This window comes from Priapulus caudatus, unplaced genomic scaffold, assembly GCF_000485595.1.
Source record: "Priapulus caudatus unplaced genomic scaffold, Priapulus_caudatus-5.0.1 Scaffold164, whole genome shotgun sequence".
Taxonomy (NCBI): Eukaryota; Metazoa; Priapulida; class Priapulimorpha; order Priapulimorphida; family Priapulidae; genus Priapulus; species Priapulus caudatus.
In genome coordinates, this window is record NW_014577225.1 from 343917 (window position 1) to 358702 (window position 14786).

The following is a 14786-nucleotide window of genomic DNA, read 5'->3' on the forward strand; positions in this document are numbered from 1 at the left end:
AGATAACAGAGACTGTTGATTGCATAAATAAAAGAATGAAATTTTCTCGTGCAATTCGCTTGCCTGATGCGTTAAACTGATAGCTGCTGCTGCTGTTTAGATGCAGGAGGGTGAAACCATTGGCAGAGTCATCTCATTCTGTTCGCATCTGGTCACTCTCCGATGCGGACCTTGAACGAGGCTGGCACTCCTGATCCTCAGGTAAGCCTGTCATAGTTATTAGTCTTTAACTAGATCAGAGGACTCAGCGGAGAGTGCCTAGCTGCCCGAGCATGTATCATGTATCGTGCTCGCTGGGCGGGCTAGCTGATGACTGCGCCGCTGGCTGACTCGGCCGGTCACTGGCTGCTGCTTGACTCCGCACTAGCTGCTGACTCGACGCTATCGATCGGCGGGGCTACACACACACAAGCACCGACACACCACAGCTACGACAGCACACGACCACCACACACACACACACACACGACACACCACACAGCAAACTACACACAACACAACACACACACACACACACACACACACACACCGTAGTAACGGAGCCTGTCTGCTGGACGCTTCTAAAGGCGAGCTGCTGCTGGCTGGTCCGGCGCTAAGGCGAGCTGGTGCTGCATGCGATCGCGGCCAACTTGCTGTACACATGTATCGTGCCTCGAGCGTGCTGGCTACAAAACACACGAAACGCATCACACGGAGAGAATCACGATTCAACATTAGCTCCCCTGCAACTCTGTTGCAGGCGGAGCTAATTAAATGTATGAATAAAACTAGACGAGCGGCACTCCAAAGATGAGTGCATATCTCCTGCGCGAGCGTACATGTATCAATAACAGCTGGCGAGCTGCGCTGCTGCTGAGCTGGAGCCCTAAAGGCGAGCTGCTGCTGACGTGATGCCCTAAGAGCAGCTTGCTGCCGACTGACGCGGACCTAAGGCGAAGCTGGCGTGAATACGATGCGCAAGACACACACACACTGAACGCACACAACGGGCACACACACACAACACAACACCACGAACGGCCGATGCCCTATCCAGATTATATTATAGAGATCAGTGCGGTAAACAAACAGAACACAAAATTGTAATCGTGCATGATTTCATTGGATTTGGTGAATACGAAGGTTCTAAGACATTTTATCGTTACTCTAGACAATTGCTGTTACTCAAGCAATAACGGTAGGTATCATGAAAGTGGGGAAAACACTAGAAAATTCTCGCGGTACACACTTTAATGTATACAAACCTACTGAGAGTACAATTACTGTAGTATTCTTCACGTATGCTTAACGTTCGTGCTTTCATGTTGTAAGTCATTTCTGGGAAACCACCCGTGAGTGACCTAAATAAATTTACTCGACCGTTTCCGTAACCACCAGTTGGATTAGTGGGTATATAGTAAGCCCAGGGTTAGAAATTAACTTTTGAACAAGGGAGTCCAACGGACTCCCTGTCCTCAAAAAGATGGAGTACGTAGCAAAATGAGGGAGTCCGTAGTCTGAAGTTCAAAACTAAAGCACAACAACAATAACGCATGTGCGTATTTGAAGATTGATGCGATGCATGTCTGCCAAATGTTCTTTGGACATTTGCCGAAAAAAATACGGTAATTCCGTGAGGCTGTGCTCTGGAACGAACTTTTTAGTATAGCAGAATTTTCAGGGAGTCCCACGCACTCCTGCAGATGTCAAATCAGGGAGTCTGACAGTAAATCAGGGAGTATTTGACTCCGGACTCCCGTTAATTTCTCACCCTGTAAGCCTGTTTTTTATTGGACTACAACGCGTGAGCAGCCAATCAGAATACAGTTTATACAGTTTGGAATGTCAGACAGGCTGACATTCGGAACGTCTCGCGCGTGATCATAAACCACGTGGCCACAAACCCACTATTAGTCAAAAGTGGGTGATTTTTTATCGACACATCCAATAATATGGGGTGTTGGTAGTAGATGGCTTACTCTGTGCGTGTGTGCGTGTGTGCGTGCGTGCGTGCGTGTGTGTGCATGTGTCAAGTTCTGTATCACTGTCTCAATAGTCACTAGCTACTTCAATACAAAGTTACAGCTAGCTACATGTACATAGCTAATTAAAATGTAACAATCAACGATTTAATTTTAGCAATTGGTATATTTATTTACTCTAGATGACAAACAGACCATAAGGTAACACATTGTTGTCATTGAATAAGGATACAAAATAAAACCAAAAAGTACAGCACATAACTTTTAGGGTCAGATATCGAAACTGTTAAGGGGGTTCCAGGGTACAGTTATTGGTAAGATGCACACGCATGCGCGCAAACACTCACACATACACACACAATCTATAAACTCTGCAAAACTGATCCATACTCATACTTATAATATACATTTTACTTTGCAACATGAGAAACCGGCAAGGCTTATAAAGTATTATATAGACAACACAGCCTAATAGTAAATTGACACCCGTTTCGGGGCAGCTAAACAAGTTACCTAGTGTTTGCTAAATGTGATAGAGGGGCTGAAGGTACCTTTATGTGAATTAAACAAATTTAAATATCTATAAATTAAGTAAATGGTTTCATAACAGTTCTTTTTTTTCCTTGGACCAGAGTTGTAAGCGCAGACAATTCCTGCAGAGTACTATAACAGTACCTTAAGCTGTAGTTAAGTTTCATTTATATAAATTAAAGTTGCATGTTAAAAAAATAAGAACCTCAACTCCAACATTCGCATTTCTGATGGCCTGAACCAAATGTGGGATTTTTGTGCTGGCAGGAAGAGCTTCATATGCAGTCTGCAAATAAGAAAAATGCACTGATTAATTACGCTCGTAATAAAATAGCATTTATATTGATCAATGTATCATCAGCATGACATATGAAATATAAAAAGTTCACACTATTCAATAACTAGGGTTACTCTACAGCTACACCTAAGACAATTTTTACCAGCACCCTGTCAAATAAAACTTTGAATGGTGTAGATAACAATAAATTTCATTGAGGCCCTACATAAATTAAATAGGGTTGGCTACACTGCCTATAAATTTAGTTCTACTTATAGTCCTATAGCCTATACTGTTACTCTATAAAGGAAACATGTTGAAGTTTAATGTATAATATATCAATAAACATTAACATGTCATTATTAACATTGACAGCATACTGAAGCTTATCACGAGGGTTCTGAATAATGCTGCATTCCAACGCGTGAGTGATGTTACATCCCGAGGAATGAGAAGCACACAGACCTACTCATCTCTAAGCTAAATATAGAACAACACGAGGCAGCAGAGTTCAGTCTTCAGCCTCAAACACGTGGCTCTGTAGGTATATTACCAGTATTGCACAACCAAAGGCACGTCATCAAATTTAGTGGCCCTACATCACTTAACTCTGTTCTGTACCTACCAAATTAACCAGGACGGATAAACACTAAAGTCGCGAATAGAATGACTACGGCGGGTACCATGCAGTATGTATTTATTGCCGACAACACGAGAATGAACGTCTGCAAACCACGTCAAACTTGCACAGACTGACAACAATGTTACATGTAGCGTGAAAATGGGCCCAACTAAAACAAAGTATAACGGACGATTACGATTGTTTGTGTAATATATAAATACCCTCTAATGAGTTCGATTACATATCAGCTAGATTTTACAATACGAATACACCAGTTTTACATACTGATGCGAACATGATTGAAGACATCCGTCGTTAACTTATCCGAGTTATCATCCATGCACTAATTTGTTAGCACATGCTCAAACGCAGCGGAGAACGCTGCTTAATCAAATCATTTTTAGCTCAAATATATTGATATGTCGCATGGACACAAATGCTATTGTATAGAACGTCAATACAGCGTAGTTTTACCTCTGTTTGGTTTCTCAGATCATTATCAGTTGTCATCAAACTAGCCAAAAGAGTTTCAAACTGCTCCTGTTCGGACGCCATCTTTCTGGTACAGTAGTCAGTACCGTGTGGCGCGGCAAAAGTGTGCCCTTTGACATCGCCGGCCAAATATGAGCCAATCAAAATCTATTTATTCTTTGAGTTATATATAGGGGGCAGCACCAACGTCACAGTTAGCCGGAAGTGTGCGTCGAAATATTCATCCTGTTCATGGGAGTAAACTTCTTTTCTGTTGTAGACTCATCATCTTTGTATTCTATAAACTTGTAATTTAGTTCAGATTGACAAAACTGTAGGTAAGTCAGACGTATATGAAACAAAATCACCCTACATGTATCGCGATCTTTAAAAAAAGTTCATTTCGTTACGATCAATCTCATGTTCTGTAGACTGTATCATGTATGGGGCCTAACTATGTAAAAATGTCAACACCCATATTCACCAGGCAGTTGACAGTGCTGACTGTCAGTGCAGAGACAGTGACAGTGGGTGACGCTTCAGTGAGAAAGAAGTGAATTATGAAAATACTTTGTAACAACATGATGCTCCACGTTAAAACTTGTCCCGCTTGCTATAATAACATAACAATGAACTACCTAAATAACACACAATTTCACAAGTGACTTGTAAATGTGATCACGTTAACTTCGCTGACAAGCAAACCTGCCTTCACTTACTAGCTCCACCTGTGGCTATTCGTATCCCGCTACGTGGCTCTATGAACAACATTGGTGGGAACAACCGTGAATGTTTTCATCGGCGGCGTGTTACACCGCAGGGTTCTCCCAGATGAATTCAAAAAGGGGGAAGGCGGGGGAAACTAGGGGTCGCCGTCCGGGGCGGCGTTTTTTTTACCTTACCACTTAATTATGCGTTAAAATCCCACCACACATAGACGGTATTTGGGGTTCTTGTATGTATATATAAGAATAGCCGAGTCGCGTGTACGTTAGTGTTGGCGTTCGGTACAAGGCTTAACGTTTGTACTTGTGTATTGTCGAAAAGGTGCATGGCTGGCTGGGAAAATTACACACGCCGCGTGTCCTGGTCAGAATGCGAATTCCTTGACGATCTAATTCCGCGCTTGCAAAACTTTTATTTGGATGCGAATTAATCGGGCGGAGCGTAATTTAAAACGGGGCGCAACTATTGAAACAGGCGGGAGTTTCCCCAACGGGGCGGCGCGCGCCCTTGCGCCAAACGTAGGAGAACCCTGAAACTGCGTAGCTACTCGTCAGTAGTACTTGTAGCCTTGTTCACCACAGGTTGTTGTGCTGCGAACAGGGCGCTCTAGGCCTAGAGCTAAGTTAAACGGTAGCTTGTGATACATAGAATTATGCTAGCGGCCAGATAAACGTCGTGACTTTTAAACTGCTACTCTCAATTTAACCACCTACCAGTGGTTAGAAGCATGCATATTTTGTTAAAATACGCACTAAAACATTCATTTACATACACTGTACCAGGTGAGAAATTAACGGGAGTCCGCGAGTCAAATACTACCCTGATTTACTGATCGGACTCCCTGCATTGACATATGCATAGTCCGTGGACATCCCTGAAATTCTGCCCATACTAACTACATATGTACGTTCGCTTCCAAGAGTACCGCCTCGCAGAATTACCGTATTTTTTCAAGCTAATGTCCAAGAAAATTGGCAGACATGCCAACCGCATGAATCTTAAAATAAGCCACATGCCGTTATTTTTAATATCTTTATATGGGTTGAACCTCAGACTGAGGCTCCCGTCATTTTGCTCGGACTCCCTCTTTTTGAGGGCCAAGCAGCTCCTCGTGACTCAAAGTTAATTCTACCCCTGATGCTACAAAACATAGAGTACAGATCGCTACCAATTTCCCACAGTGTGCATTAAAAGTGACAGTGTACCGCGAGTTTTTGCGCTCAGAAAACAACGGAAATATAGCAGATATAGTCTCAGCCTGACAGTCTGGAAATATCACTATTATACCAACATATCAAAACACCAAGATTTTATGCAGTGATATTATAGCATAGAAAAATTGATTTGACCATCATCATACCAGCAATAAATTTTCGATACGTGACTCTCAAAAATTACAAATGGCGTCTCAAACAGCGAACTAATTAAAACAAAAGGGCAGTGCCATTCTGCTTTAATAAATATTATTGATTTTTTATTGTCAATATTCAGAGCACTTTCTCATTGTCATTCCCCTGTTACTATCTCACTGGCAAATCCAACAAGCTTATCTAATAACAGACTACGGCATAGTACTACACTGCACCCCTGTTTCGTAGTAGAGCGGGTGTGTTTACACTCTGACCTGATTTTACGTGCTGGTATGCATTCTGCACCGTGAAGTCAGTCTCGGCTACCACGAAAATTCGAGAGCGATGCAAACGAATAACACAAACAACGAAACAACAAAAATTGTATCGTGCGCATGATTTCATTGGATTTTTGAATACGAAGGTTCTAAGACATTTTATCGTTACTCTAAGACAATTGCTGTTACTCAAGCAATAAACGGTAAGGTATCATGAAAAGTGGGAAAACACTAGAAAATTCTCAGGGTACACACTTTAAATGTATACAAACCTACTGAGAGTACAATTACTGTAGTATTCTTCACGTATTCGTAACGTTCGTGCTTTCATGTTGTAAGCCTTTCTCGGAAACACCCGTGAGTGTCCTAAATAAATTTACTCGACCGTTTCCGTAACCACCAGTTGGATTAGTGGTATATAGTAAGCCCAGGGTTAGAAATTAACTTTTGAACAAGGGAGTCGCAACGGACTCCTGTCCTCAAAAAGATGGAGTACGTAGCAAAATGAGGGAGTCCGTAGTCTGAAGTTCAAAACTAAGCACAACAACAATAACGCATGTGCGTATTTGAAGATTGATGGCGATGATTGTCTGCCAAATGTTCTTTGGACATTTGCTGAAAAAATACGGTAATTCCGTGAGGCTGTGCTCTGGAACGAACTTTTTAGTATAGCAGAATTTTCAGGGAGTCCCACGCACTCCTGCAGATGTCGAATCAGAGTCTGACAGTAAATCAGGAGTATTTGACTCCGGACTCCCGTTAATTCTCACCCTGTAAACCCGTTTTTTATTTGGACTACAACGCGTGAGCAGCCAATCAGAATACAGTTTATCAGCTTGGAATGTCAGACAGGCTGACATTCGAACGTCTCGGGCGTGATGCATAAACCACGTGCCACAACCCACTATTAGTCAAAAGTGGGTGATTTTTTATCGACACATCCAATATAATGGGGTGTTGGTAGTAGATGGCTTACTCTGTGTGTGTGTGTGTGTGCGTCGCTGCGTGGCGTGCGTGCGTGCGTGCTGACGCGCGTGCGTGTGCGTGCGTGAGGCGTGCGTGCGTGTGTGTGCATGTGTCAAGTTCTGTATCACTGTTTCACTTAGTCACTAGATATTCAATACAAAGTTACAGCTAGCTACATGTACATAGCTAATTAAAATGTAACAATCAACGATTTAATTTTAGCAATTGGTATATTTATTTACTCTAGATGACAAACAGACCATAAGGTAACACATTGTTGTCATTGAATAAGGATACAAAATAAAACCAAAAAGTACAGCACATATATGCACTTGGCACGCACACACGCACTTACACAATGCAAGCAGAGTTGTACAACTTGGAAAGCAAAATACTTTCAGTACTCACTGGTAGAAAAAATTATGAGTACCGTATTTGGCGAATACTCATGGTAAAATTGAGCATGAGTACCATGAGTACCCAAATGATTTGAAAATTGATGAGTAAATACTCTCCCAATCCAAAAATTAGCTGGAGCCCTACCTACCTACCTACATATCTACCTACCCATCTACGTGCCTTCCTATCTATTTACCTATCCACCCACCTACCTGCCTACCTACCTACCTAGCTACCTACCTACCTACATATCTACCTACCCATCTACGTACCTTCATACCTACTTACCTATCCACCCACCTACCTGCCTACCTACCTACCTACCTACCTACCTACCTACCTACCTACCTACCTACCTACCTACCTACCTACCTACCTACCTACCTACCTACTTTATGTGGGGTGGCACGTGTTGGAAAGCTAATGAATGCATTCCTGACAATGCCTTTCATGGAGACAGATAACTTGGAAATTTCATGTCTTAATGTTTAAGAATTTGTACATCTGGGAGAATTTTTGACCAAACACCGTCCCAATTTCCTAACGGAACCCCTGTCCTAAACTTATTGTAGCTCTTTTTTACAACTCAAGCCTGTAACGTAGGAGCAGCCCCATCATCAACCCACCATGATTAGACCATGGCTTTGTCGTGCGAAACATCCAAACTCATGGGAGTCGCTGCTTGCCTGCTGGGAATGCACGTCTGACTTAATAATAATATATGTCTGTAACGTTAACATACCTTACAGATATGTCATATGAGCTGTATACATGTGTGTGTTTACATATATGTGCATGTGTGCATGTGTGTGTGATGAAGCCAGACAGTAGCCGATAAATTGCTCGGCTGGCCAAAATTAGATTTTCACTAGACTAGAAGTCTAGGACAATCGTTGTTATTATCACTGACGTCTGGGAGTAGAGCCAATTGAAACTGTCCCACTGAGTATTGCTCTGCTCAGTAGCTGGTCGGTTGTAATCAGCGAGTACTACTATCAACCTATGTGTACATAGTTTCATAGTACCAATGAATGCGTACTTACCTTTCTGTGAACTTAAATGTTTGTCGGTTGGGAAGGAGGGAGCCGGCCAAGAAGGTAGGTGGATTGGTAGGAGGTACACGTAGGTGTTCGTGTGGTATGCTATCATACATTCTACATTCTGCGTTGTGATACGGGCTCTGATATTCTACCCTAACTTGGCCGCTACCTCGCTACGTTCCAGAGCGCAGCTGTGAGTTCTGCGAATCGATCGCCTGCTGTGTAAAGCACAAGCCGACATGTGGAGGGGTGCGGCGGGACACAACGTCGACCTGAGCGGGCACAATGGCGGCGACGCCGACGACGATGACTGGGAGACGGATCCCGACTATTCGAATCAGATGTCGGAGCACGACCAGCGCTACGGAGCACCAGACCGCGGCCACGTCGAGTACGTTCTTATGTTTCTCGGGGTTCTCGTCAGGCCTTCAGCGCATGTCGGGTCCGACGTGCCATCAAAGCTACATAGCTACTTTGCGACAGCCCATAAATCCTCCAACGTGCATTAATTGACCAAAATGGCACGGCATCATTTTGCAGCTGTATTTAGTTTTAACAAGCCCAGCACAGTCATGCTATTTTCAGAGCTTGATTTGTAAATGTTTGAACTGATTGACTTTACTTTACCTGTTTATTGGGGGCTGTTTATAACACTCGTATTGAATACCAATTGGTTCAACCCCTTTCTGGGCCATCCCCCATTCACCCCCATCATAAATGACATGACTTCTTGTTGCGGTCGATTTGAAATGGACAGGCTTAGTGTAAACTCATAATAAAGAGAGGGAGAGTCAATTTGAAATGGACAGGCTAGTGTGAACTCATAATAGAGAGATGGAGGGTCAAGTCATACTTGGCAGAGTTGGAATCAAGTCATGATCGACAGAGTTTCACTCAAACTGTAATTAACAGAGTTGTACAATTGTTATACACAGGATTGGGGTTAATTCCTAACGGAGAGTATTAATGTTGACTCGTAGAAACATTTTGGGTAAGATAGCTACTCTAAAAATAGGCCCAACTGTTTGGCGCTGTGCATGCATTGTGGAATTGCATTTGCAGCATGAAAGAGCTACGGGAAGGCGTGAAGAAAGACGAGGATATTTCAAGGGCTGAGCATGGTCCCAAGTCTTCCCATGGCTACGGAGGAAAGTTTGGAATCGAGACGGGTCGAATGGACAAGGCAGCTAAGGGGCATGATTTCATTGAGAAGGTGGACAAGCATGCCTCCCAGAAAGGTATGATGAGAGCATAGCGTGTGGATCTGTGACGAATTCCTTGTATTGTTAATTGCGTATTGGTAATTTTCAACATCTTTTGAGTTTCTATGATCAAGGTTCAATGGTCAATAGAATGTAGAGGTGTTTATTAGTGTTACATTATTATTAATGATATTCACAAATAAATATAACTGTTAAATTTGCAAATGTATCTTCTAGCCTAGATGGTCTGTGCCAACGAAATGCCTTTACACAATAGATTCTCCTACAGATGGCTCTGCATGACAGTGTAGTATCATACATTATGTTTATATACGTGTGTACTTACGTACCTATATGTGTATTGTTCTATTGCTGAAATTTGGTTATTAGTAATGCTTAGTGTATGCTCGCAGTCATATTTTTGTGCAGTGAACATTTTATTTTGTGGTATAATTCTGTCTGTGCATGTATGCACGTATGCATATTGGTGATGTGGACTTTGCTGTACTTAAATTGCACGTAAGCAGGTTTGTTGCCAACTACCGCCGTGTTGGTTGATCCTTACACGGTGCAAAATTCATGGTAGTTTTGTAGTTCCAGATTTATATCCGTAATTATCAGATTTATTCCTAGACTTTTTGAAAACAGAAAACAGTAGTCCTGTGAACTACTGTCAGTTTATATTTATATTACATAAGAAAAAAAGACAAAAAAAGACAAATCCAAGACATTCTAAACTCGGGATATAACTGTTGAGACCTCCAATTTCAAATTTTCAGTCTATACCATTACCATATATAAATTGTATGGAGAAAAGGTTTATATGAGTGTAAGCAGTGTGTACAACCTGTTAATGTTTATAATCAAAACATTTGAGCTGGATCAAACTACTATCGTAAAACGTCTATAAACTACCAGTCTTTCTCTCAGCCTGTGAAGTTAGACTTTAGCCTGCATGATTGCAGCTGCTGCGCAAATGAAAAGGAATTTTACACCCTGGGCTCGCACATGATGCGCGCTGGTGGCACCACGCCACCGACTCGCACGTTTGTGACATCAGATGGCACGTTCCGATTTTTTTGTCCCAACTGTAGACTACTCGGCTGGGTTCGGTGGCAAGTATGGAGTGCAGGAGGATCGCGTGGACAAAGCTGCTGTTGGCTGGGACCACAAGGAATCCGTTGCCAAGCATGAATCCCAGAAAGGTTTCGCTACCATTATCCTCGCAACCTGAAAATGTCTCGTTGCGGCGGCAGCACGTGTTTTGCTGTTCGTGCACGAGAGCACTTCGTCTCTCGTCGCGTGTATAGTGTTAATTGGATCATTAGCTGTGATACGAAAGAAGGATGATTATGCTAATGAAATGAGATTCCATCTTGTAGCTGCGGTGATGTCTCAATTAATTTAATAATATTTATTTATTATGCGTGTGCAGTGTTGTGTTTACTGTGCATAAAACAAACAAAAACAAAGTAAGGGGTTATATTAATAACAATTGGTAATCGGGTTTTTGTTTTGGTTAGCACAGTGTCCGGTTTAATTAGTGCCTTGTTTAAAAGTGTGTGAAATAACAAAACTGCAAAAACAGATTAATGCAAACAAAAGAAGAACTAACAAACTGTATTTAACAATCCCTTCCTCTGATAATAACACCAGTGTTCAATTAATGTGTGATGAGCTTGATAAAGTGCATGTTGAAATGTCAGAACTGCTTTTTTTGCCGATGAAAATTAGACACCATTACTACAATGCTGATTGCCGCAGGGATGAATCTCTGCTTTGAGTACAGCTGCTTAGTAAAGTGCCTGGTGTGCAGTTAACATAATCACCTGCCTGCTATTTCAATATGCCTACAGAAAATTTGGCCATCGTTTTTCTGCAGTCGTGCCAGCCAGTCAAATACTTCAGGAGTGATTGGGGTGTTCGGCAGCTCTTTGTCAGCCAACTATAAATCAAACTAGAGTACCGTAGTGTGGTTGGCAATTGCAGACTAGCAGATTCGTGATCACTAATCTAGTACTCTCCTATCGTTCCCTGATTAACAGCTCACTCGTAGGGTATTGTTTCCTGCTTGGGTTGCATGCATTGTGAAGTTTTTCATTCTTGTCTTGTAAACTAACAGCTGCATGTGTCGTGTTTTTGATTTGCATATATAAATCTCATGTTCTGTAGACTGTATCATGTATGGGGCCTAACTATGTAAAAATGTCAACACCCATATTCACCAGGCAGTTGACAGTGTGACTGTCAGTGTGTCACGAGTGTCACTGACACTGTCAGTGTCAGAGACAGTGACAGTGAGTGACGCTTCAGTGAGAAAGAAGTTAATTATGAAAAATACTTTGTAACAACATGATGCTCCACGTTAAAACTTGTCCCGCTTGCTAACAATAACATAACATTAACATTAACAATGAACTACTTAAATAACCACACAACTTCACAAGTGACTTGGCAATGGTATCACGTTAACTTCGCTGACAAGCAAACCTGCCCTTCACTTACTTAGCTCCACCCCTGTGGCTATTCGTATCCCGCTACGTGGCTCTATGAACAACATTGGTGGGGAACAACCGTGAATGTTTTCACTCAGCGTGGTAGGTTAACCGGTAGCTCTAGTAGTAGTACTGTAGCCCTTGTTCGCCACAGGTGTGTGTGGCGAACAAGGGCTATAGGCCTAAGGCTAGTTAAACGGTAGCTTGTGATACAATAGAAATATATGCTAGCCGGCAAGATAAACGTCGTAACTTTAAACTGCTACTCTCAATTTAACCTACCTACCCAGTGGTTCAGATAGCATGCATATTTTTGTAAAATACGCACTGAAAACATTCGTTTATGCATACATGTACCAGGGTGAGAAATTAACGGGAGTCCGAGGTCAAATACTCCCTGATTTACTGTCGGACTCCCTGATTTGACATATGCAGGAGTCCGTGTGACTCCCTGAAAATTCTGCCATACTAACTACATATGTAGTTCGTTCCAAGAGTACGGCCTCGCAGAATTACCGTATTTTTTCAGCTAATGTCCAAAGAAAATTTGGCAGACATGCAAGCGCATGAATCTTAAAAATAAGCACATGCGTTATTTTTAATATCTTTAATTTTGAACCTCAGACTGAGGACTCCCTCATTTTGCTGCGGACTCCCTCTTTTTGAGGGCAAGCAGTCCGTCGTGTTCAAAAGTTCGTGTTTTCATGTTGTAAGTCTTTTCTGGGAAACCACCCGTGAGTGACCTAAATAAATTTACTCGACCGTTTCCGTAACCACCAGTTGGATTAGTGGGTATATAGTAAGCGCAGGGTTAGAAATTAACTTTTGAACAAGGGAGTCCAACAGACTCTGCCCTCAAAAAGAGGGAGTCCGTAGCAAAATGAGGAAGTCCGTAGTCTGAAGTTCAAAACTAAAGCACAACAACAATAACGCATGTACGTATTTGAAGATTCATGCGATGCATGTCTGCCAAATTTTCTTTGGACATTTGCTGAAAAAAATACGGTAATTCCGTGAGGCTGTGCTCTGGAACGAACTTTTTAGTATAGCAGAATTTTCAGGGAGTCCCACATTACATACAAAAATTTCAGCTCCTAACCAGATTACTACACATTGGAATACGACACTAAATTTAATCACAGAACATGCACAAATTCAAAATAAACCGTATACTTATTTATTCATCATTTAATTAAGACTGAAACTATGACAGGCTTACCTGAGGATCAGGAGTGCAGCCTCTCTCAAGGCCGCATTCGGAGAGCTGACCAGATCGAACAGGAACTTGAGTGACTCTGGCCAATGGTTTACACCCTCCTCATCTAAAACAGCAGAGAGTCATCAGTTAAAGCATCAGCAAGCAGAATTGGCTACGAGAAAATTGCATTCTTTTATTTTATTCAATCAACACTCAACAGTCTCTGTTTTTACAATGGATTTTCCCATGTGTGTCACTATGCTTTGCTAATGAAAGACAGACTAAAACTTCAACAGCAGAAATCAGATTTCAGTCTGATACATTCATGTTCCTTCCCAGCAACATTATAACACAAAGATTACCACAAATTCAGCACGCGTGGTGCATATTACCGCTCGTAACACCGACGATTTCCAAACGGATACTATTATACAGAGCTGGCAATAACGCGCCCGGTCTAATGCGCAATCAAAGCGTATTATATTTCTACGCGAAACTTTACGACGACAGTTTCAGGGGGGCTCACTCACTACGAGGGCTCAGCGTTCGTGTCAGTTCTCGCAGAACGCAGGTTACAACGCAACGCGGCAGCGGTCCCTCGCCGGTTTCTTTGGCCGTCGCACTTTTTTCGATCGTTTTTTAAACCGACCTTTTCGCGATCGCGATCGTGCGCGCGCGTCCGTCCGCGAGACTCACCGATGAAGCTCCTCGCGAGCTCGGCGACGACGTCGCACACCTTCTTGCGCACGACATCGTTCTGCTCCTCGTGCACGGCGAGCAGCAGCTGCTCCTTCATGCCCGCCTGGATCTCGGGCGCCAGCGTCGGGTAGAACTCGTCGAACGAGCCGATGATGAGTCGCCGCAGCAGCAGTGCTGCCATCTGTCGCACCTGGCGTCAAGCGAACGTATCGTCACGGGCCGGGTCATGTTCAGTGTGGGTGGGGTGGGGGTGGGGGGGAGGATGCGTGCGCGTGGTTGCCTAGGCGACGCAAGCATCAGGATGCGGTAAAACGAGGTAGCATCGGAAGTCTTAGGAATGACTAGGACGCGCCCAACGCGATAGTGTAGCGTCAATATCGAGACGGCGTGACAGAGTGAGACAGCGAGAGAGAGAGAGAGAGAGAGAGAGAGGAGGGGAGAGAGAGCGAAAGAAAGAAAGAAAGAGAAAGCGCGCGCGAGAGAGAGAGAGAGAGAAAGAAAAAGAGGTGGGTGAGAGAGAGAGAGAGGAAAAGGGGAGATGTGGTGAAAGAGAGAGAGAGAGAGAGAGAGAG

At 42.9% G+C, this 14786-nt stretch overlaps 2 protein-coding genes across 3 annotated transcripts in view; one reads left to right on the forward strand and one right to left on the reverse strand.

The window, feature by feature from the left end:
* Positions 1 to 14410, reverse strand: part of LOC106806492 (importin-5-like) — a 21940-nt gene extending 7530 nt beyond the window's left edge. The window contains exons 1-2 of the mRNA XM_014808457.1: positions 14212 to 14410; positions 13537 to 13639 (exon numbers count right to left, since the gene is read on the reverse strand). Of these exons, the coding sequence (XP_014663943.1) occupies positions 13537 to 13639; positions 14212 to 14395 (287 nt within the window). The 5' untranslated portion in view covers positions 14396 to 14410. The remainder of the gene's footprint in view (positions 1 to 13536; positions 13640 to 14211) is intronic.
* LOC106806490 (src substrate protein p85-like) overlaps positions 4057 to 14786 on the forward strand; it is a 40515-nt gene continuing 29785 nt past the window's right edge. The window contains exons 1-4 of one of the 2 annotated variants that reach the window (XM_014808454.1): positions 4058 to 4200; positions 8805 to 9011; positions 9683 to 9858; positions 10917 to 11027. In XM_014808454.1, the coding sequence (XP_014663940.1) occupies positions 8860 to 9011; positions 9683 to 9858; positions 10917 to 11027 (439 nt within the window). In that variant the 5' untranslated portion in view covers positions 4058 to 4200; positions 8805 to 8859. Of the gene's footprint in view, positions 4201 to 8804; positions 9012 to 9682; positions 9859 to 10916; positions 11028 to 14786 lie in introns of both variants that reach the window. The other variant, XM_014808455.1, reaches the window with a different exon arrangement.